The 20,734-nt window shown below is 46.4% G+C and overlaps 1 protein-coding gene across 1 annotated transcript; it reads right to left on the bottom strand.

The window, feature by feature from the left end:
- Window positions 1-6,891: 6,891 nt before the first annotated feature.
- WDR73 (WD repeat domain 73) lies at window positions 6,892-19,767 on the bottom strand (the record flags this gene model as incomplete). The annotated part of the gene is made up of 8 exons (XM_079699937.1): window positions 6,892-8,276; window positions 9,384-9,743; window positions 10,077-10,241; window positions 15,745-15,809; window positions 16,439-16,527; window positions 18,728-18,816; window positions 19,125-19,192; window positions 19,727-19,767. The coding sequence occupies 8 exons, from the start codon at window positions 19,765-19,767 to the stop codon at window positions 8,041-8,043; spliced, it is 1,113 nt and encodes a 370-aa protein (XP_079556063.1). The 3' UTR covers window positions 6,892-8,040.
- Window positions 19,768-20,734: the final 967 nt, after the last annotated feature.

Genomic DNA, 20,734 nt, shown 5'->3' with positions numbered 1-20,734 from the left:
TTGCTCCTCAGCCTGGGGCTATGCCTTTTCCCACTTCTGTCCTTTCCTTTGCTGTTTCCTCTGCCTGGAACACCCTACCCTCTCCTTGGCCTGAAGGAAAGATGCAATCCAAATATCACCTTCCCTGATCACACCTGGTCTCTAGCCAAGCGGAGGCGGATACTCAGCCCTCTGTGCTCCTAGAACACAGGACCCCTTCCCTCTCTGGGTGTTGCCCCCAAATCCCCCATTAGTGGGGCTATATTTCTATATCTCTGTATCTCCTATCCCAGCATGTAGCATGGTACTCGGCGCACAGCAATGCTCAGTAAATGCTAGTTGAGAGAATCAGAACCTATAGCATCACCTCCTTCTCCCACAGCTGTGGGAACACCTGCTTCCCTCCCTAACCTCCAGTGACTCGACTCGTTCACAATAACCAGTCACGGAGATCACGTGTGGGAGGGGCGATCCATGTTTCCTTCATTCATTCAACCTGTGCCGTGCTCTCTCTGTCTCCCTGTCTCAGCCTGCCAGTTTCTTTCTCACCTCTGCTTTTCTCCACAGGTGTCCCAGTCTCCGAGGCGTGGCCTCTTCCACAGACCCTTGTTCCTGCTCCCCAGAAACCCAGTCCCGCCCACGCGGAGCCGACCTTGGCCCTGACTCCACTCTCCCTGGTGGACTGGAGTTCTGTGTTATGTAGTTCAAATTCTCTGAGAGAAGTTCAGATTGGCTCATCCTAGTGAAAGGATTTGGGTCCCTGGGTCACACGTCCCTCCCTGGGCCAAGCCGCTGTGGCCAGGCACGGGTGGCTGACTCACACTTTCAAAGGACCTGGAAGAGTGGGAGGCAGTTCCAGAGAAGGGCCTGGGCTGAGGCCCTAAAGACACGGCCTTTAAAAGTATCCCTTGCTCCCCTGGACACGCCTCAACATGCCTCCTCCTCTGGCTTGGTGACACCCTTCTCACCTTGACACATTCTGTTCTGGAACACATCCTTCTGAGCACACATATGCAAGAGCTGCCCCAAATCGAATTACTCACCTTCTCTGCGTTGCTATTTGCAGGGTTTCTTGCTTGCTCCTCTTTCATCCTCTCTAAATAGCTGCTTGGTCTTCCTTGTATCCTTGAGCTTTTGTGAGGCCAAAACAGTTCCTAAACTTTCTCTGCCGTCCATGCTGCTGAGTCTTCTGTCCCACGGCCAGAGTGGATCCTGTGCTGATGTCAACGTGAATTGCTTATTTTCTTTCGGTCCCTTAAGGGGTTCTCTGGGGCATCTTCCTAGAATTGCTGAGAGAACCCCAGGAGTTCCTCCCTGTGGAATATGTCCATTCTCAAAGAAGCATTTTGGCAGTTGGAGGTGGGGATTTGTGCTTGTCATAAAAATTGGGGGCACACCCGGTGTGCGGTGACGGGGGCCACGTAGATGCAATGCAATTGTTGAGGCAGTCCTGCACGAGGGTCCTGCTGGGCATTCGTGGAGGGCGGTGATCCTCAGCCTGGTCCACAGACTTTCAGTGTGGGCATCACCTGGGAGCTTATCTGAAGTGCAAATTCTCCAGCCCCACCCTCAAACTTGAGGTGGCTTTTTAATGTGGCGACTTGGCTGGGCGGAACCACATGCCCCAGAATTCACTCCCCTGTGTGTTTCCAGGGAGAGTGGGCCACGAGAGACGTTTCTGAGTGAGATGTGGTGGGTGGAAGGGAAGCCGCAGCCGTTCTGGTTTTACGCTTGGGCAATGGGGCAGGTGCGGCTGTGACTCACGGTCTGTGTGGATTATCTGCCTGCAGTTGCTCCACCTTCCCATGATCCTCCTTAAGCTTCTCCCACCCCTAGGCCGGGGGCGCGTTTAGCTCAGTGATGAATCGTGCAGGTGACCTGCATCAAGACTGGAGACAGTGAGAGTTGACAGGTTCCAGCTGGTCCTTGCCGTCCCCTTCCTGCCTGCCCTGTGGGCCCCAAGCTCCAGCAGCAGATGGATGGGAAGACAGCAGCCTTACAGAGACTGTGGACCCAGCTCCCTCAGGTACTCGTGTGTGTGTGTGTGTGTGTGTGTGTGCGTGTGTGCGTGTGTGTGTGTGTGTGTGTGTGTGAAATAACTCCTATTGGTCTGCTTCTCTCACAACACCCTGGGTAACACTCCTACTGATCAGAAACTCTGGGAATGGAGCCCAGCAGTTTGTGTTTTAACCAGTCCCCTAGGTGATTCTTATGCATATTACAGTTTGAGAACCACTGATGTAGGGGAAAACCTTTTTACAATTATGTGTGCCTAGAACCTAACTTTTTTTCTCTCTTTTTAAAAATTTTATTTTATTTTATTTTTATACAGCAGGTTCTTATAGGTCATCAATTTTATACACATCAGTGTATACATGTCAATCCCAATTGCCCAATTCATCCCACCCCCACCCCCTGCCGCCTTCCCCACTTGATGTCCATACATTTGTCCTCTACATCTGTGTCTCAATTTCTGTCCTGCAAACCAGTTCATCTGTACCATTTTTCTGAACCTAACTTTTTACAAATACACAAGGAAAGTTTTGCACAGCTTTAATACACCTGAATTTCCCAGAAACTCAACTACTGCGTAAAACTGGAGAAAACGGTACTTTCTTTTGTTTAGAACTTTCCAAAGAGTTGTTCACCAATTCAGAAAAATCATGTCCTTGACTCTTGGGTGTTAGTCACAAATGCAGCACACCAGTCTGGGTGTATAATCATGGCTGTCCTGCTCTTGATGATTTTACTACATACATGCAAGCATCTGATTACCTCATTATGTGAAAGAATGAGCATTTAGATTGAAATACAGAATCTTTTGTATTTTATTCCCTTATATTTTATAGTGATTTTGATATTAGGTTTGTAAACAATCAATATTCCCTGTAAATTTTTATTTCAGGATAGTAAAGCGGTGTTTAAAATATTGGTTATATACCATACGACCCAGCAATCCCACTACTGGGCGTATACCCTGAGAAAACCATAATTCAAAAAGAGTCATGTACCACAATGTTCATTGCAGCTCTATTTACAATAGCCAGGACATGGAAGCAATCTAAATGTCCATCGACGGGATGAATGGATAAAGAAGATGTGGCACATATATACAATGGAATATTATTCAGTTATAGAAAGAAACGAAATTGAGTTATTTGTAGTGAGGTGGATGGACCTAGAGTCTGTCATACAGATTGAAGTAAGTCAGAAAGAGAAAAACAAATACCATAGCCTAACACATATTTATGGAATCTAAAAAAAAAAAAAAAGGGTCATGAAGAACCTAGGGGCAGGACAGGAATAAAGATGCAGATGTACTAGAGAATGGACTTGAGGACACGGGGAGGGGGAAGGATAAGCTGGGACGAAGTGAGAGAGTGGCATAGACATATATACACTACCAAATGTAAAACCGATAGCTAGTGGGAAGCAGCCACATAGCACAGCTCGGTGATTTGTGACCACCTAGAGGGGTGGGATAGGGAGGGTAGGAGGGAGGGAGAAGCAAGAGGGAGGAGATATGGGGATATATATATATATATATATATATGTGTATAGCTGATTCATTTTGTGAATAAAACAGAAACTAACACACCATTGTGAAGCAATTATACTCCAATAAAGATGTTAAAAAAATAAGTGTTTTCACCAAAATCTTAATAGAGTTTGTCTATGGGGAATAAACAATATAAATGTTCCTGGTTTGTAATCATAAAAAAAAACAACTGAGAATGAAGCTATTTATTTCCAATACATTAAAAGCTATTTGTGTATCCTTTCTTTTTAGTCTTTTTGTAGCTTGTGTCTGTTTCTAATAACCTATGCCTGTTAGGCTATTTTATTTAAAATTATACTATATTTTGGAATCCATTAAAATGAGTACATTTCTCCCCATTGGAAAAAAAATGTTAGTTATAAAAGGACTGTTGTGGAGTATAGTGTTGAGGCCACTGTCTAGCGTGAAAACCTGAGCTTGAGAGAGTGTGGTGTTGTGTTTGAGCACAGTTTCTTGGCCAAGTTTTGTTATTAGGATTACAGTACCTTCATAAAATGAGTTTTTAGATTTTTTATGTGAAATAGTCTCTATAGCATGGGAATTTTCTGTTCTTTAAAAGTTTAAAAAAAATTATTTACAAAATTGTCCCCCCACCAATATTCTTTTTGGTATTATTCCTTGAATAGTTTTTTCTTTCTTATTGGATAATTCAGATTTTCTACTAAAAAAAGAAATTTATAAAAATCAATGTATATTTTCAAGAAAATTAACTGTTTATCTTGAGATTTTCAAATTAATATTGTGCACACTATATTCTCTTATAATTCTTGTTCTCTAGATCTGTTGTGATATCCTTGTTCTATTTTCTTTATTCATTTTATTCCTTTTTCTTGCTTGAGGAGGTTTGGCTGTGGTGCCAGTCATTTGCCTGTTGGTCCTCAGATCCATCCCGGTCCCGTACCCTGCTTGCTGCATTTCCCAGGCTCCCTTGCTGACAAGCTCCTGCCAGGTTTGGTCCATGGCACAGGCAGGATGTTGGAGGGTGGAAGGAGAGAAGCCTAGGGACTTCTTTCTCTGTACTTCCTGCAGTCTAGCTGTTTGCAGTCTCAGATCCTGCCACGGCCCCAGCCACAGCCAGGCAAGATCACTGTGCTCAGTTCCCACTGGGAGGCCCCATTCCTGGCCTCTGGGCAACACACCCACCACCTCCTTTAGGGCCTCACCTTCCCTTGCATCCTCTTTCAGATACCACAGAATGAAATTCTCTCCACTGAATTATCTGGTGTGGATTCAGTCTTCCTGGCTGGACCATGACTGACTGATGTATCAGTATTTTTCAGAAAAGTAGCTTTTCTTCTTTTATTAAGTTTTTTTTTTTTTTAATTTGGCTGTGTTGGGTCTTCGTTGCTGCGCGTGGGCTTTCTCTAGTTGTGGCGAGTGGGGGCTACTCTTCGTTGCTGCTTGTGGGCTTCTCATTGCGGTGGCTTCTCTTGTTGCGGAGCACGGGCTCTAGAACGCGGGCTTCAGTAGTTGTGGCTCAAGGGCTTAGTTGCTCCAACAGCATGTGGGATCTTCCCGGACTAGGGCTCGAACCCACATCCCCTGCATCGGCAGGTGGATTCTTAACCACTGCGCCACCAGTGAAGTCCCTAGAAAAGCAGTTTTTCAATTCATGTATCAATTCTACTATTTCCTAAATTATTCATCTCTTTTACTTGGTGAAATAATATAGTTTAGCTAGTGCTATGCTGGTAATCCAACTCTCTTGAAAAAAAAAACAAACCTGATTTGTCATATAGGTTTCCTCTTCTATCTGAAAGCAGAGCGTTCCTGTGAAGCTTAAGCCAAAATGGTGCACAGCAAAGAAGAAATTACCTTTTTCTGGAAATGAATCTACAGAATCAGTTCTCATGGGGCGATGGAGGGGAAGAAAAGGATTAGAAAGAAGACTCCAGACCATGGTAAGAAGGATCACATCTTGAGTCTGAAATTGTTTAATTACATCTCTCCACAATTCATTACATTTATTAAATTAATTTAAAAAAATCATTTCATTGGAAAATTTATTAGGTTTTTCTTACTTCAAAATAATTCCTAAATGCTATGGGCTAAATTATACCCCCTCCCACCCCCATAACCCCCAATGTAACTGTATTTGGAGATAGAGCTTTTAAGAGGTAATTAAGGTTAAGTGATTCATAAGGGTGAGGCTCTAATCTGAAAGGACTGGTGTCATAAGAAGAGGAACAGAGACCAGAGCTTTCTCTGCATGAGCACAGAGAAGAGGTCATGTGAGCACACAGCAAGATGATGGCCACCTACAAGCCAAGAGAAGAGGCCTCAGGATGATACCCACCTAGCCAGCACCTTGATATTGGACTTCCCAGCCTCCAGAACTGTGAGAAGTAAATCTCTGTTGTTTAAGACCCCAGTCTGTGGCATTTTGGTATAGGAGCCGAGCTGAAGAATACACCAAGTAGGCCCAACTGAAAGCCAAAAAACCAGAGCCCACAACAGTCAGTTTGTTTGGGGTGATGAAAAGTTTTGGAAATAAATAGTGGTGCTGGTCATGCAACATTGTGAATGTAATTAATGCCACTGAGTTGTACACTTAAAAATGGGGGAAATGGCAAATTGTTAGATATATCTTACCATAATCTTTAAAAACTAATCAAGTAGTATGCCAAAACCCATTAAATTGTACATTTTAAATGGGTGAATTGTATGGTATGTGAATTATATCTCAATAAAGCTATTTTTTATTAAAAAAAAATTTTTTTAAATTATTTTTTTTAATAAAGCTATTTTTTTAAAAAACCAGAGCCCAAACTGTGACTAGTAATCAAATAATTTCAACAAGAAAATTGCTGAAAATCCTTTAACAAATGTGACAGTGAGGAATCACATGCAGGTACACTTTCATATTTGCTACGGGCCACCAAAAAGAAATGTCCTTTGGGCCTACTCCCCTGGGGGGCAGGGGTTGGAAAGCATCACCCTGGTGAAGGCCGTGTTCCAGTGAGGACCGCCTGAGAGGAGGGTGGCCAGTCTCTGCCTGAACGCCAGCTGCAGGTGGTACTGATGAGAATGCCTAGCTCCCCACCCTGGCTGTTACCACCTTTAAAAACAGCTGCCCCCAAACTTTTAAATATGTGAAGAGTCTCAACTTCACACATAAGAGAAAAAGTACAAATAGTGTAGACTAAATAATGCAGACTAAATAATAATGCAGACTAAAAGTACAAATAATGATTTTTCATTTATCAGACTGGCAAAGTCAAAAAGCCACTAAGGAGAGTGGTGGTGAGGTAAGAGAATCAGACCCATCATCATCGTTGCAGTCATAAAGTGGCACAATCTCTATGGAGGGCACTTTGACGGTATTTATAAAATTGAAAAATGCTCACATCCTCTGCCTTAGCAGTTTTATTCTTAGAAATGTATTCTACAGACATACTGTTTATGGATACAAAAGTTGTACACACTACTTGTAATTTCAAAGGATTAGAAAATTTTAATTGCCACATAACAGAAGCCTGGATATATAAATTATGGTTCAACTGAACAATGGTACATCATACAACTGGGATAAAGAACCAAGCTGCTCCTCAGTACCTTCTGAATTGTGTACCATGTAACCTCTTGTAAAATTTGGCAACTTAGTAGATAAAAATGGCATAATCTTATTTTAATTGCTATTTCCTTCATTGCTACTGGGGTTGACTTTTTTCATGATTATCTGTCACTATACATTTTCACTTCTGTAAAAAAGTTCACAAAACCTGTTTACATTCGTTGGCTCTTCAGATTCCATGATATTGTGAATGCAGACAGGGGTAAAACGCTGCCATTTTACACTTGGGGGAAATGGGGCTCCCAGATCTAAGAGTAGCTACCAAATATTTATTGTGCCATGCATCCTACCAGTTATTTTTTTTTTTTTTTTTTTTTTTTTTGGTTGTGCTGGGTCTTAGTTGTGGCAGGTGGGCTCCTTAGTTGTGGCACACGAACTCTTAGTTGCAGCATGCATGTGGGATCTAGTTCCCTGACCAGGGATCGAACCCGGGCCCCCTGCATTGGGAGCACGGAGTCTTAACCACTGTGCCACCAGGGAAGTCCGCTTACCAGTTATTTTTTTTTTTTTTTTTTTTGCAGTATGCGGGCCTCTCACTGTTGTGGCCTCTCCCATTGAGGAGCACAGGCTCCGGACGCGCAGGCTCAGCGGCCATGGCTCACGGGCCTAGCCGCTCCGCGGCATGTGGGATCTTCCCAGACCGGGGCACGAACCCGTATCCCCTGCATCGGCAGGCGGACTCTCAACCACTGCGCCACCAGGGAAGCCCCTTACCAGTTATTTTAAAATATTTTACTTCTAAGTTTCCCAACAGTCCTGCCAGGTAGTTATTGCCAGTCTCATTCTACAAATAAAGAAACTGGGACTAGAGGCTGGTTAACTTGCCCACGGCCACTCAGCTGGTAACAGGGCTGTGGTCACTTGAATCCAGAATCAATATCCTTGCTACACAGCAGCTTCCTAGGGCCTGGGCAGAAAGATGCTGGAGTCAGCGGGCAGCATGGAGGTCCACCCAGTCCCATACGTGCAGAGAGGCATCACTTGCTGCAGACAACAAAGTCCTCGGTTTGCAGGGGTGCCAGGTGTGGGTGGTGACCTGTGGAGCAGTGTCCATCCCATTGCCGTCTAGGAAGATGTGACCTTTGTGAGTGAAGAGAGGTTCTACTTGGCACCCCATTCCACCCCAAGACGTGATGTCATAGACCTGGACCGTCCCATCAAAACCTGAGGAAGAATAAGAAAAGCGAGCATTGACGCTGAATCTCTGAATCCTCTACGGAACCAAAACAGGCTAGAGGATGAGGAATCAAAGAGCCACAAGATACTTAAAGGCCAACTGAGGGAATTCCTTGGCGGTCCAGTGGTTTGGACTCTGCGCTTTCACTGCTGAGGGTGCAGGTTCTATCCCTGGTTGGGGAACTAAGATCCCACAAGCTGTGCGGTGCAGCCAAAAAAAAATAATAATAAAATTAAAGGCCAACTGAAGGGCATGTAACATCTGCCGTCAATGTCGGCGGCTGATGACTCCACGGAGCATATAACAATAAGCATCTGTTGTCCATCTATCACATGCCAGACCCGAGGCTAATCTTGCATTCTCTCTTTTAACCCTCACAACTGTATGAAGTAGGTACTATTATTTCCCCCAAGAAACGGAGGCTTTAGAGACTTTTCAAACCTCTTCCACTTGCCCCCAATTCTAATCCCTCCACATGTGAGTCTCTCTCAGCAGACAGCCTTGTCTCCTACTTGATGGGGGAAGAGAAGCCTTTAGAGAGAACTACCCAAGCCTGGTTCTGCTCTTCTGCTCTTTCTGAATCCTGCCATGACCAATGACCCTCTCCTGCTCTCTCAACTATTCTTTCAACCTCTCCCCCGATCAGAGGATCCTTCCATCGGCTTTCAGATACCTCATTACACACCCTCATTCAACTAGATACTGCCGGGCCAGACCCAGGAGCCTGCTGACCTAGCTAGCTTGCTGTAATTCTAAAAGCGAGTAGACTGAGCAGCACCGCTGAGACCCTATCACCTCTCCCTGGTGCAGCCCGTGGCTGTCCTAGTGTCTTAACATCCGCAGCCTCTCCACCAACCTCAGAAATGAATTCCTGCTGGGACAGGAAAGGTCTGCTACCAACGTGGGGAAGTCTGGTAGCCAGGATGTGGAAGGCCGCCACTGAAGAACCTGGAGAGCTAATTTGGAGCTTTTCTGTGAGCAACTTTAACTTCTGGGGCCAGATTTACTACGGGACTACGGGCTCCTTCCTGAGCACCCAAGAGTCCCCGGAACAGAGAGATCAAGTGACAGACACAAAATCCTCTCAGCAGTACCTGAGATGGCCAAGCAGTTGTCCAGGCCTGGAGCCCAAGTCACTCGCAGCAGCTCTGGGTCAGGGCTAGGCGTGGACACTGGGCACTGGACCAAGCTCACCGGCTGGCAGAGATCCCGGGGGTCAAGAAGACAGAGCTGCCCGTCCGAGCCAAGGCTGGCAATGCTGGGCCCAGGGCCCCGGCCCCCAGCTTCTGCACACCACCTCCCTCCAGCGGACCCAGAGCCGGGCCTGAGGTTCTCTGATGGGGTCCACTTCTGGCGGGTGTCTACAAGCCCCAGGCGGCCCGAGGTGCAGCAGAAGGCAAAGGTGTCTGCGTCCAGGACCTGCAGGCTACTCAGCAACTCGCCGTCACTGATACCTGGAAGGCGGGGCGAGAGGAGAAAAGTGGCTATAGTCAGATGGGTCCAGCAGTTTGGCGCCGTTGGCTGGTCCAAGCCCCTTCCTCTGGGCAGCTCCCCACTAGCCCCCGGCCGAGCGAACCACGTCCTGCAGCCTTCTCATCTCACACGGTCCGCCTGGCTGGTTGGGTGCCGGTCCCGGGACTGCCTTCCCCAGCCCCAGAACAGGGGCCCCCGAGGCCTGGCCTTGCCTCTCACTCATCTCGTTTCCCCAGCAGCTGGCACACAGGGTTGGATTCTGTTTCCAGCATGGCTGGGTGGGGCTGGGAGGAGCCGGCAAGGGGCTGTGGTACCTGAGCTGTATGTGGTCTTCTGTGATTCCAGATCCACCACCTTCAGACTGCTGAGCCTGGCCCCATGGAGGACTCTGGGCGCCGCAGACGAGAAGATGGCCACCCTGGGCCAGAGGCGCCCCTCCTTCTCGCACACATCAATGGTGCTGACAGCCTTAATGACATCTGGGGGAAGATGGAAGCAGCTGAAGTAAAGAATGTTAATGCAGGTTTGAAACATTCCATGGTGAAGGCCTGCCAGAAGGTCAGGGGAGACAGGGGCTCACGGCCGGCGAGAGAGGATGCGGAGACATCATCACTGTGCGTTGTGTTTACTTTTTGGAAACTGTCAGAAGCACTGTAGTTTCTCTATAATTTGTCTTATGAACTGTTTCGCAAATGAGAGATAATGAATCACACAGCAGCCATCTCAAAACCTCCTAAGCAGTTCTGGCTTTTTATAGTTTTGTGGAGAACAAATAAAGGAAGAGAAAAGGAAAGAACACGCCGATGATGTTGTTTACACCTTAACTGAAAATAACAGGAACGGAGTTCATGAAGTAATATTATTTCTTCAAAAACATGTCCCATGACCTCAAGGAACTGGCCAAATCCTAACAGGTCAAGGTTATAACACAGATGTCTTTGTCTTCAAATAAACAGGGCAAGAAAGTCCACATCTTTTTTACACTGAACATTAAAAAGACATACTTGCCCTCAGGTTAAATCAAATTTTAGCTTTGTTCACCTCAGTCTGCTTCGACAGCAGACAGGTTCCCATCTCTGCATTCTCCATTTATAACATACTTCAGAACAAGTAGTTTGCTGTACAAACTACTTAAAGGGAGATGCATATTTTCCATTTTATATTTTCTTGCTCCAAGAGGGAGCTCACTGTTTGGTTTCACATTCTCTGAAGAAAATGGAGATCTATGTATTTTTAAATTCTAGAGGATAGGTAAGAGGATGAGGAAGGGACGGACGAGAGAAGGAACAGTAACACGGCTTAACAAGCGAGCACGTGGCAGTCAGTTCCCTGGAGACAGTTCACATACAAGGAGTCAAAAAGGCGCGGCCAGGCTGGGCTAGGATGCAGAGGCCCCTTGAGTCCTGCTCCCCAAGCCACAGACTCTCAGTGCACTTCGTCTACACTTTTTGAACGTAACTGCTCTACCCTAGGAGCCGCGGAGGTCGGAGCAGACACAACAGCTGAGCTTCAGGACCGTGTGTCTCCGGGGAGTGCCAGTGAGGCTGTGATTCAAACCAGCCCAGCACAGCTTGCCTCACTCCCCCGGGCCCCACTTAAGCGGCTCCCTCTTCCCTTTCCAAAGACTGAGGAGCCTGGAACAGATTCCCCAGGACCTGCTGCTCTGAGCCAGGGCTGGTTCTCAGATGTGATTTGTCCCCTGACGGCGGGGAAGGAGGAGGTCAAGGGAAAGCCTTCAAAGACCTATTTCAAAGATGCAGTAGAAAACAAAGGCTTCAGAGCTCCTGACTGGAGAGTTGTGCTCTGTAGTTACAACAGGAAAGCAATGCAGGTTCCTCCTCATCCCCTCTCTTGTCAGTGTTAAAATGCCCCCTTTAGGAAATCCACACCAACTAGCCAAATGAAAAGAAAAACTACTACAAAATCAAAGCAAAAGATGCAGTGAGGCACCTCCAAGAACTGGGCAATAAAAGAAAGAAGGCTGTCTGAAGATTAAACCAACAGAACGGGTCAGAGCTGCAGTAGGCACACTCCTTAAGGAGTCAGAATGGCTCCAGACCTGCAGTTCTGAGCTAACGTATTACCACGTCGAAAGGAAAAGTGGTGGCCATGAGAGGGGGCTGTTCAGCCACAAAGGCAAAGAAAATGCTGGGGCCCGTCCACGGCAGAGAGAGCCACTCCAGACTGAAGTTAACTTCAAAGTAGAGGCTGCAGGAGACATTCAGCTGAGGCTGTTAGGTATGTCTCCACCTAAAGACCTTCTCAGTGGACTCTTCAGCCCCAGAGCTGAGAGGAGAGGCCACAGGCCCTCCCTCCAGGGGCCTGGAGAGCCAAGCCTTCACAAGTTCTATACCCTCTGCCTAAGAGAGCTTATGAAAACATCATTTGGAAGCCTCAGAGCTGATTCCTCTTGTTATGGTTATGTTTACCATGCAGGCTTTGATTAGGTTAGGTCTTCTATAGGAAAAGAATAAGGATCTGGAATATTCCACTTTTAGGGATACTTATTTTTTCATTATAAACTAATAAATCTGCGTTCTGGTTTATACAGCAGTCCTGTGAGTCTGGTGAGTGCGTCTGCCCCTAATAACAGATTAGATTTGTTCTGGGTGTGCTGACAGAATCAGGTTTCTGAGATACCAAAGCTGTGGGTCAAACCTGGACCTTGGAAAATTCACCAAAATAATGCTACGTTTTTAGGCGTCTAGGAAAACAGCTTGCCAGCCTTCTCCAGATTCTGGAATATTCTGCACTAATATCCAAGGGAAGGTAACTATCTGATTTCCTACTCTCATATGAGTGTCAGAGCAAGTCTCCTTGGGCCTAGCTCTCCTGGGCCTAGGGCTACAGGTTCTATATGGCACCTGGTACCCCAGGCACTGTCAGGACAAAAGAGCTCCAAGGCGCCCCCCTCATCTTTAAACCACTGCTGCCCCACGCAGCCTATTTTTAGGGAAAGATAAAAAACAACTATAAGTTACTGACATAATGATAGACAAAGAGATCACTGGAACCGAACGGAGAGTCCATAAATAAATCCTTATATTCACGATCAACCGATTTTCACCAAAGGCACCAAGACAGGTCAGTGGAGAAAGGCCAGGCTTTTTGACAAATGGTGCTGGGACAACCAGACATTCACATGCAAAAAGATGAACTTGGACCCTTCCCTCATATCTACCATACACAAAAGTTAACTCTAAAGAGATCACAGACTTAAATGTTGGAGCTAAAACAAAACTTTTGGAAAAAAAAACATTGGGGAAAATCTATGGATTAAGTAAAGATTTCTTAGATATGACACTGTTTTATTATTAAAATGGACCTCATCAAAATTTAAAACTTTTATGCTTCAAAGGACACTATTAAGAAAATGAAAAGACAGGGAGAAAATATTAGCAAAACATATATCTGATAAATAACAGGTATCTAGAATGTACAAAGAACTCTGACAAGTCAATAAAGACAAAACAGCCAATCAAAAAGTGGGCAAAATATTTGATAAAATATAAGCACCAAGAAAGCAAGGAGTGTGAGTGCTTGCTGTTATATCCCCAGAACCTTGCCCAATGCTTGACACACTGGAAGCACACAATGAATAACGACTAAATGATGAAATGTTAGCTACTGTTACAAATAACAGTAATAATAATAATAATTATTATTATTATGTGCCCTTTCATAAGTAGATCTTACTTCCAGGAACCAGATCTAAGCAAAATGGTGGCACAGACTATGTTGCCAGTCAGTAAATACGCTATGACCTTTTTTCAGAGCCCCTACATACTATACTGAGATCAATTATTATTATCTAACTATAGTTACCACCAGGCAGAGTTATAAGCAGACTCTGAAGTCAGACTAGATTTAAGTCTTGGTTCTGCGACCATCTTTGTGACTTTGAACAAGTTAGCCTCTCTGGGAAAGAGTTTGTTCTCAGACTTATGAGAATTTAATGAGATCACACATGGAAAGTGATTAGTACAGTGACCGGAATATAATATACACTCATTAATATTACTGTTACATCTTATAGATTGTTAACTAATCCGAACAAGTATCTTTTAAAATGTACAGTAAAACTGGAATATCAAAGGGCCTGTGACAGCATGTTATCTCAGCCTGCTAGGGGGAAAAAAATAACAACAAAACACCCTTAGGAAGATTTGAATAGGCATTTTACCAAAGATACATGAATGGCTAATAAGCATATAAAAAGATGCTCAACGTTATTAGTCATTAAGGAATTGCAAATGAAAGCCACATGATATACAATTTCACATCCATTAGGACAGCTTTAATAAAAAAGACAGATAATAACAAATGTTGGTGAGGACATGGAGAAACAGAAACCCTCATACACTGCTGGTGGGAATGTAAATGATGAAGCCATTCTGGAAAAGAGTTTGGGAGTTTCTTAAAAAATCAAACATAAGTTTACCACATGATCCAGCAATTTTATTCCTAATGTCTATCCAAGACATATGAAGACATATGTCCACAGAGACTTGTACATGAATGTTCTTAGCAGCATTATTCCTAATAACCAAAAATCAGATCCATCAACTGGTGAACAGATAGACCAATGTGATACATCCATAAATGGAATACTGTTCAGCCATAAAAAGGAACAAACTGCTGATACACGTTATGACATTGTATGACACGGTGGACCTCAAAAGTACTATGCTCAGTGAACGAAGCCAGGTACAAGAGACCACATGTTGTATGATTCCATTGATATGAAATATCCAGAAAAGGCCAATCTATCATAGAGACAGAAAGCAGATTAGTGGTCGCCTGGGGCAGGGTGTGGGCATGGGGGTTAATAGTAATTGGCATGATGGATCTTACTGGGATCATGAAAATATCCTAAAACTGATTATAGTTGCACAACTTGTTAAATTTACTAAAAAAAAAAAAAATCACTGAACTGTATACTTAAAATGGGTGACTTTCAATAAAATTATGAAAAAATAAACAATCATAACTACAAATAAGTATATACACACACCTGGAAGCTACAGCATAAGACAAGTGACAAGGAAGAAACAACAAAGGAAAGTCCACAGGGTCAGTGACCTCAAAAACCAAATGAGGACCAGAACCACCTTCCTGCAGCAGTGAAGCTTGGGGAGAAGCCAACAGCTGCTACAGGTTTCTGGGAAGCATCCAAGTGAGGCAGAGGACCACACAAGCCAAGGGGCAGTTCCAAGAGCGGCTGCCTTTGCCTCTGAGGCCCGCTTCCACGCTGGTCATCAATGCTCTAACCCAAGGAGGGATGGCAGGGGCTGGATCAGGGCTGCAGGCTCCGGTGCCTGCCTGACAGGGGAACCGCAAACCTCCTGCTGGAGGGGATACTATGAGGGAACTCCCCCGACTCCCAGAGGAACAGGACGAACGCTTCCTGCGCCTTTCCCAACTTTCCTGCTCCCGTTGGGCAGCAGAGTGACATTTCTGAGTGGGAGACTGGTCAGCCCAGCCTTGTGCTCACTCACTGTTTTCCCTCCCTGAGAGCAGCAATGCCTGCAGTGAGAGGTGACCTCCCTGCTGCCCTCGCTCTGCCCCTGCCTCGGGCGGGAGAGGCCCGAAGTTCACCAGGTGCTCTGCCTCTGGCTGGGCTGGTAAACTCAATTCCTGAAGCAAGCTATAGGAAGCTCCACCTGGGGCTTGTGTGCACTGCTGTGGCTGCTAATTCACCTTTGCTGCATTAAAGTAGATACTGCATTTAAAAAAAATTTTTTTGGCCACACCATGTGGCATGTGGGATCTTAGCTCCCCGACCAGGGACTGAACCCGTGCCCACTGCAGTGGAAGCACAGAGTCTTAACCACTGGACTGCCAGGGAAGTCCCAGTAGATACTCCATTTTAATTCCCACTGGCTCTGAGTCTGTTTCTTAACTGGCTCAGATTAGGGATTGGGGGTGTGAGAGTAACAGGCTTTCCTACAAACCCAACCCCGCCGAGTCAAAGTCACTTACCGCTGTCCTCCGCAACCTGCCACACCTGCAGGTAACAACCGGGAAGGCCACTGGTCACCAGCAACCTATTCAGGATGGATAGGAAATCTCAGCCCAGACAGTGGGGAGCTCACGCACACAGCCCTCAGCCTCTCCCTCTCCAGCCCACTCAGCTTGGGATTCCTACACTCCCCGTATCAGGAGACCTTACGCAGGGAGGGGTCATCAAGATCAGTCACCCTCATTTAACAGAGGAGGAGCAGGCTTGTTCCCCTTTAGGGACAGGTCCATAGCTCACAGAGTCATGGGACTGAGCCCTGGCTTCCATGTGGCATGACGTGTGCTAGAGGACCCAGCAGGGAGCCTGAACACAGAACCCTCACCCAGAGGCCCTGGCCTCTGACAACTGAGCTATTAGCCCCAACTACCCACCACCAGCTCTCTGAGAAGCTAAGAGCATCCCTTCTACTTTGTATCTATTCCCTAGAGCAACACCAGCAATCTGTGGGTTACCATAGTCAAGAGGTCTGTGAGGGACCGTAAAGCCACCGAGCACTGGTTTCTTTGTATTCCAGATCTGTGTGTGCACATGCCCTCCCATGTGCCCCTGTGCTGAGGTGGGATGGGGAGGGGTGGTGATAAAAATACAGGATACCCCTTAAGTTCCAGCCACTCCATCCTGAATGGAAGGTCTGGGTCACAGAGCTGACCATACCTGGTGTCTGGCACATACTTCAGATCAAAGACAGACCTGTCTGAAAATCCTCCATGGCGTACCTTGAAATCTCTTTCAGGGAATAAGCCCTAAAATACAAAGGGGTGGCCAATCAGATAGGGGACCGCTCTCCAAAGGAACGTTTCAGACAAGTTCTAGGTAAGGAGCCATATCCCAGCCTGGCAGGAAGCCACGGAAGCCGTTCAGGTGGCAATGATGCTTCTCTGGGCAGGGCCTCAGGGTGCTATTATTTGCAAATGTTGGTCTCAGCTGCTTACACAGATAGCTTCCTTTCTTTCCTGCACATCCAAAACCTTTCTTCTAACCTTTCACCACAGCACAAGTGTTATATTCCAAGCCTTCTTAGAGGAGCCACTCATAGAGGCTTAACAGAGAAAGGTGGAATGTATCAGCCAACTAACACAGCCCCATTCCTCCCCACACCTCGCACTGGAAGTTAGGTGGGTTCTTCCAGCAATAAAAATACAACTGCCAGGACTTCCCTGGTGGCTCAGTGGTTAAGAATCCACATGCTAGTGGTTAAGAATCCGCCGGCCAATGTAGGGGACATGGGTTCGAGCCCTGGTCCGGGAAGATCCCACATGCCGCAGAGCAACTAAGCCCGTGCACCACAACTACTGAGCCTGTGCTCTAGAGCCCGTGAGCCACAACTACTGAGCCTGTGCTCCACAACTACTGAAGCCCACATGCCTAGAGCCCGTGCTCTGCAACAACAGAAGTCACCGCAATGAGAAGCCCGTGCACCACAATGAAGACCCAAAGCAACCAAAAGTAAATAAAATTTTAAAAAATAAAGAAAAAAAGAAAATGCATGGTATTAAAAAAAAAAAAAAAAGAATCCACCTGCTAATGCAGGGGACACGGGTTCGATCCCTGGTCCGGGAAGATCCCACATGCCGCAGAGCAACTGAGTCCGCGAGCCACAACTACTGAGCCTCTGCTCTAGAGCCCGCGAGCCACAACTACTGAAGCCCGTGCGCCTAGAGCCCATGCTCCGCAAACAAGAGAAGCCACCGCAATGAGAAGCCCGCACGCCGCAACGAAGAGTAGCCCCTGCTCACCACAACTAGAGAAAGCCCGCGCAGCACCAAAGACCCAAAGCAGCCAAATAAATAAATAAAATAAATAAACTAATTAAAAAAAATACAACTGCCAATTATCCAGTGCTCACTGTGTCAGCCACCGTTTAGTGCTTTACTTTATCACGTTGAATTCTTACAACCGCCCTGTGACCTGGGCAGTATAATTATCCCTGTTCTAAAATGACAAAGCCAAGGCATAGGAAGCTTAAGCAACTTTTCTAAGGTCACAGGGGTTATGTTATACATCTGAACCCAAGTCTGTCTAACCGAAGTCCATGCTCTTAGCCACTAGACTCTACTCTCTCCACGTGAGGAACCAGAGGCAGGGGAAGAGGAGGTGGCCACAAGAGAACAGAGGGAATGCTAGGGGTGAGGTGGGAGGTAAATCAGGTCTCTCATCAAGGCTCAATTTTGGTGAGCTCCTGACTCAGCTTGAGGGGTAGGGATGAGGAAGATCAAGAACATTAGGAAGGAAATTTACCCAAGGGCAATAAAGGCAGGACTGATCTAGCCAATGAGCCTGAGTGATTTTATAGCAACATTAGGCAGCTATCAACTCTTCATGACACATTCTTATCTCTTGGCTTCTGGATCACTGGCCTTTTCTGAGCTCCTACTTCAAGGACTATTCTTTCTCAGTACTCCTTGTGGGTTCATCATCTTCCTCTACCCATTTCTTAAATGTTCTCCCTGAGGTTCTGTCTTTAGCCATCTTCTCCTCTTATTCTTTATATACTACACATTCATCCTAGGTGATCTTAACCATTCTAAGGTTTCAACCACACTTCATACTCTAATTGCTCCCTAAATGTTTTTTTTTTTTCGGCCGTGTGGCACGGCTTATGGGATGTTGGTTCCCCGACCAGGGATCGAACCCGGGCCCCCTGCAGTGGAAGTGTGGCGTCTTAACCACTGGACCACCAGGGAATTCCCCCTAAATCTATTCTTGATAAAGTATAATTGACTTCTTGCTCTAGGAGCCCTCTGTAAATCACAGGACTTTCTGTACAACTTACCTCTGTGCACATTTGCCTCCCTTTATTAGACTATAAGGGCAGGCCCAGGGCTTACAGGTTCTCTCTTTCTAGTATCCAGGACAATATTTAGTAGACAATAGGAGCTCCATAAAGATTTAATAAATGAGTAGAAGTAGACACATATACTCAGCATAAATATTTCAAGTTACCTGGTTTTCTTTTACAGAAAGTCTGAGAGGTAATATCAGATGAAGAATCTCATTTTTTTTCAGGCTTTCATAGCCAGCAACCAAGATTCCTGGAAAAAGAAGCAGAATAAGCTGTCACAAAGTGCTAGAAAGATTCTGGACCACGGCTGGGTCCAGACACTCTGCCAAATCTTCCAAAGCAAAGATAAACTCTTCTGCCATTGGTATGCAGCCTTGTACTGAGGGATGGAAGAGATCTAGATCTTCATAAGAGAAATATAATGCTGATGGGCCATGAAATTGCTACAAGTGACCAAGAGGCCCTCAAGCTCCCAGAAGAGGGGTTGGGTCCCTCTGGGCTGCGCTCCTGAGTTCCAGCTTGAGGAGTGGTTCTTCAGGGCCAGGCAGGGCATATCACCTTTGTCACCAATCCATTCAAGGACTCGAGTGGCTCCCGAGAGGTCGAATGCATGGAAATCCTGGTACCTGCATGATAGGGACACAACATCACACGAGGCACGGCACTTTACAGCTGTTAAAGAACCTGAGATGTTAGCATGGTTCGGCAGTTGGGGGCGCAGGCTCTGGAATCAGGCAGAACTGGGATCAAGTCTTGTTACACATTTCATCCCCTGTGTGACTGGGAGCAGGCCAGTCACAATTTCCCTGAGCCTCGTCCTCATCTGTAAAATGGAAATCCTAGAGTACTCAGACTTCCCAAGGTTGATGTGAGGAATCGAGATAATCTTTGTTTAAGGTTTAACTCAGAGCCTGGCGCAAAATAAATAGTCACTTATGTTATTATTATCCTCCACAAGCACTGCCCCTACTAGTACTTCACACAATTTGCGCACACAGGAAGGTGCCATTTCCCAGCTGCGGGAGCCGAGGCCCAGGCGGAGTCCTCCGTACAGGTCCCGCCCCACATGCCGCGGGTTCCCTGCGTGCTCCATGCCGCGCCCGTCCGCCCCCAAGCCATCTCCGGGCCCGGATTCCACGTCCCAAGCCCACACGATTTACAAGCGCAAGGATTCCACCAGCCAGTCCTCCGCAGGCTCCATGGCAACTGTCGCTTCCGGTACCCCACTTCCGCCTCTGAACCTTCCTGGGCAAGGGCGGTCCTCTCGCGAGGAGTGGGGCGCGGCCTGGTCTGACCCGGGGGCGGGGCCTTAGAGGTGCCCTAGCGCCGCCGCGGACTTGCAGTACCCTTAGCTAGCTGTGTCCGGGATTCTCCGGATAAACTCTCCAGGAAACAAGACGCAAATTCAGGGATTCCCAGGATGTCAGTTCCGGGCGGGGCCTGAGGGACCAAATACACGCTCGTTTTATGACCGGGTATTTGCAGATCAGAGGAAAAGGCCAGATAAAATACAGGACGCCCGGTTAAATTCCAATTTTAGGTAAACAACGAATAATTTTTTTCGTTTAAGTATGTCCATGCAATATTTAGGATATCTTATACGAAAATATTATTCACTGTTTATCTGAAATTCGAATATAACTGGGTGTCCTGTATTTTTATTTGCTAACTGGCAATCCCACAAGGATAGAGAAAAGAGTAAGGGGACCTCGGGTCTGGATCCCAGCTCAGCTCTCTCCTTGGTATGTGCTGGGCACTCCCCTCAAAGCTTGGCGTGAGGATGAAATCAGGTAAGCAAAGCCCTACCATGTAGTGTAGGTGGGAGCTTTTACAGGTGGGAAACAGGAGAGACTTGCCTCTGCCGGTAGGTGGCAGAAGCGAGAGTAGAAAAGCGCCTGGCAGAGGACCTGGCATACAGCGGGCGTTGAGTACCTGCTTCCTGAATGAGTGAATGAGTAGGAGTCCAGGGTCAGTGCCAGACTGGTGCCACGGAGTGTCCTGGGCTCTTTGGGGCCAGACCCATCTCACTGAACTCTGGGTCTTTCAGTCTCCTTTCCCTCCCATCCCCTCCAACATGGGTAGAAAGAGAGGACCAGACAGTCTGTGTAAAGAGCAGGGTTTTATTCACAACTTCAACAGGGAAGCAAGAAATACAGCAGGGACATCAT

Source organism: Hyperoodon ampullatus (assembly GCF_949752795.1).
Source record: "Hyperoodon ampullatus genome assembly, chromosome: 3".
NCBI classification, from domain to species: domain Eukaryota; kingdom Metazoa; phylum Chordata; class Mammalia; order Artiodactyla; family Ziphiidae; genus Hyperoodon; species Hyperoodon ampullatus.
This window is presented reverse-complemented; position numbering and strand designations above follow the sequence as displayed.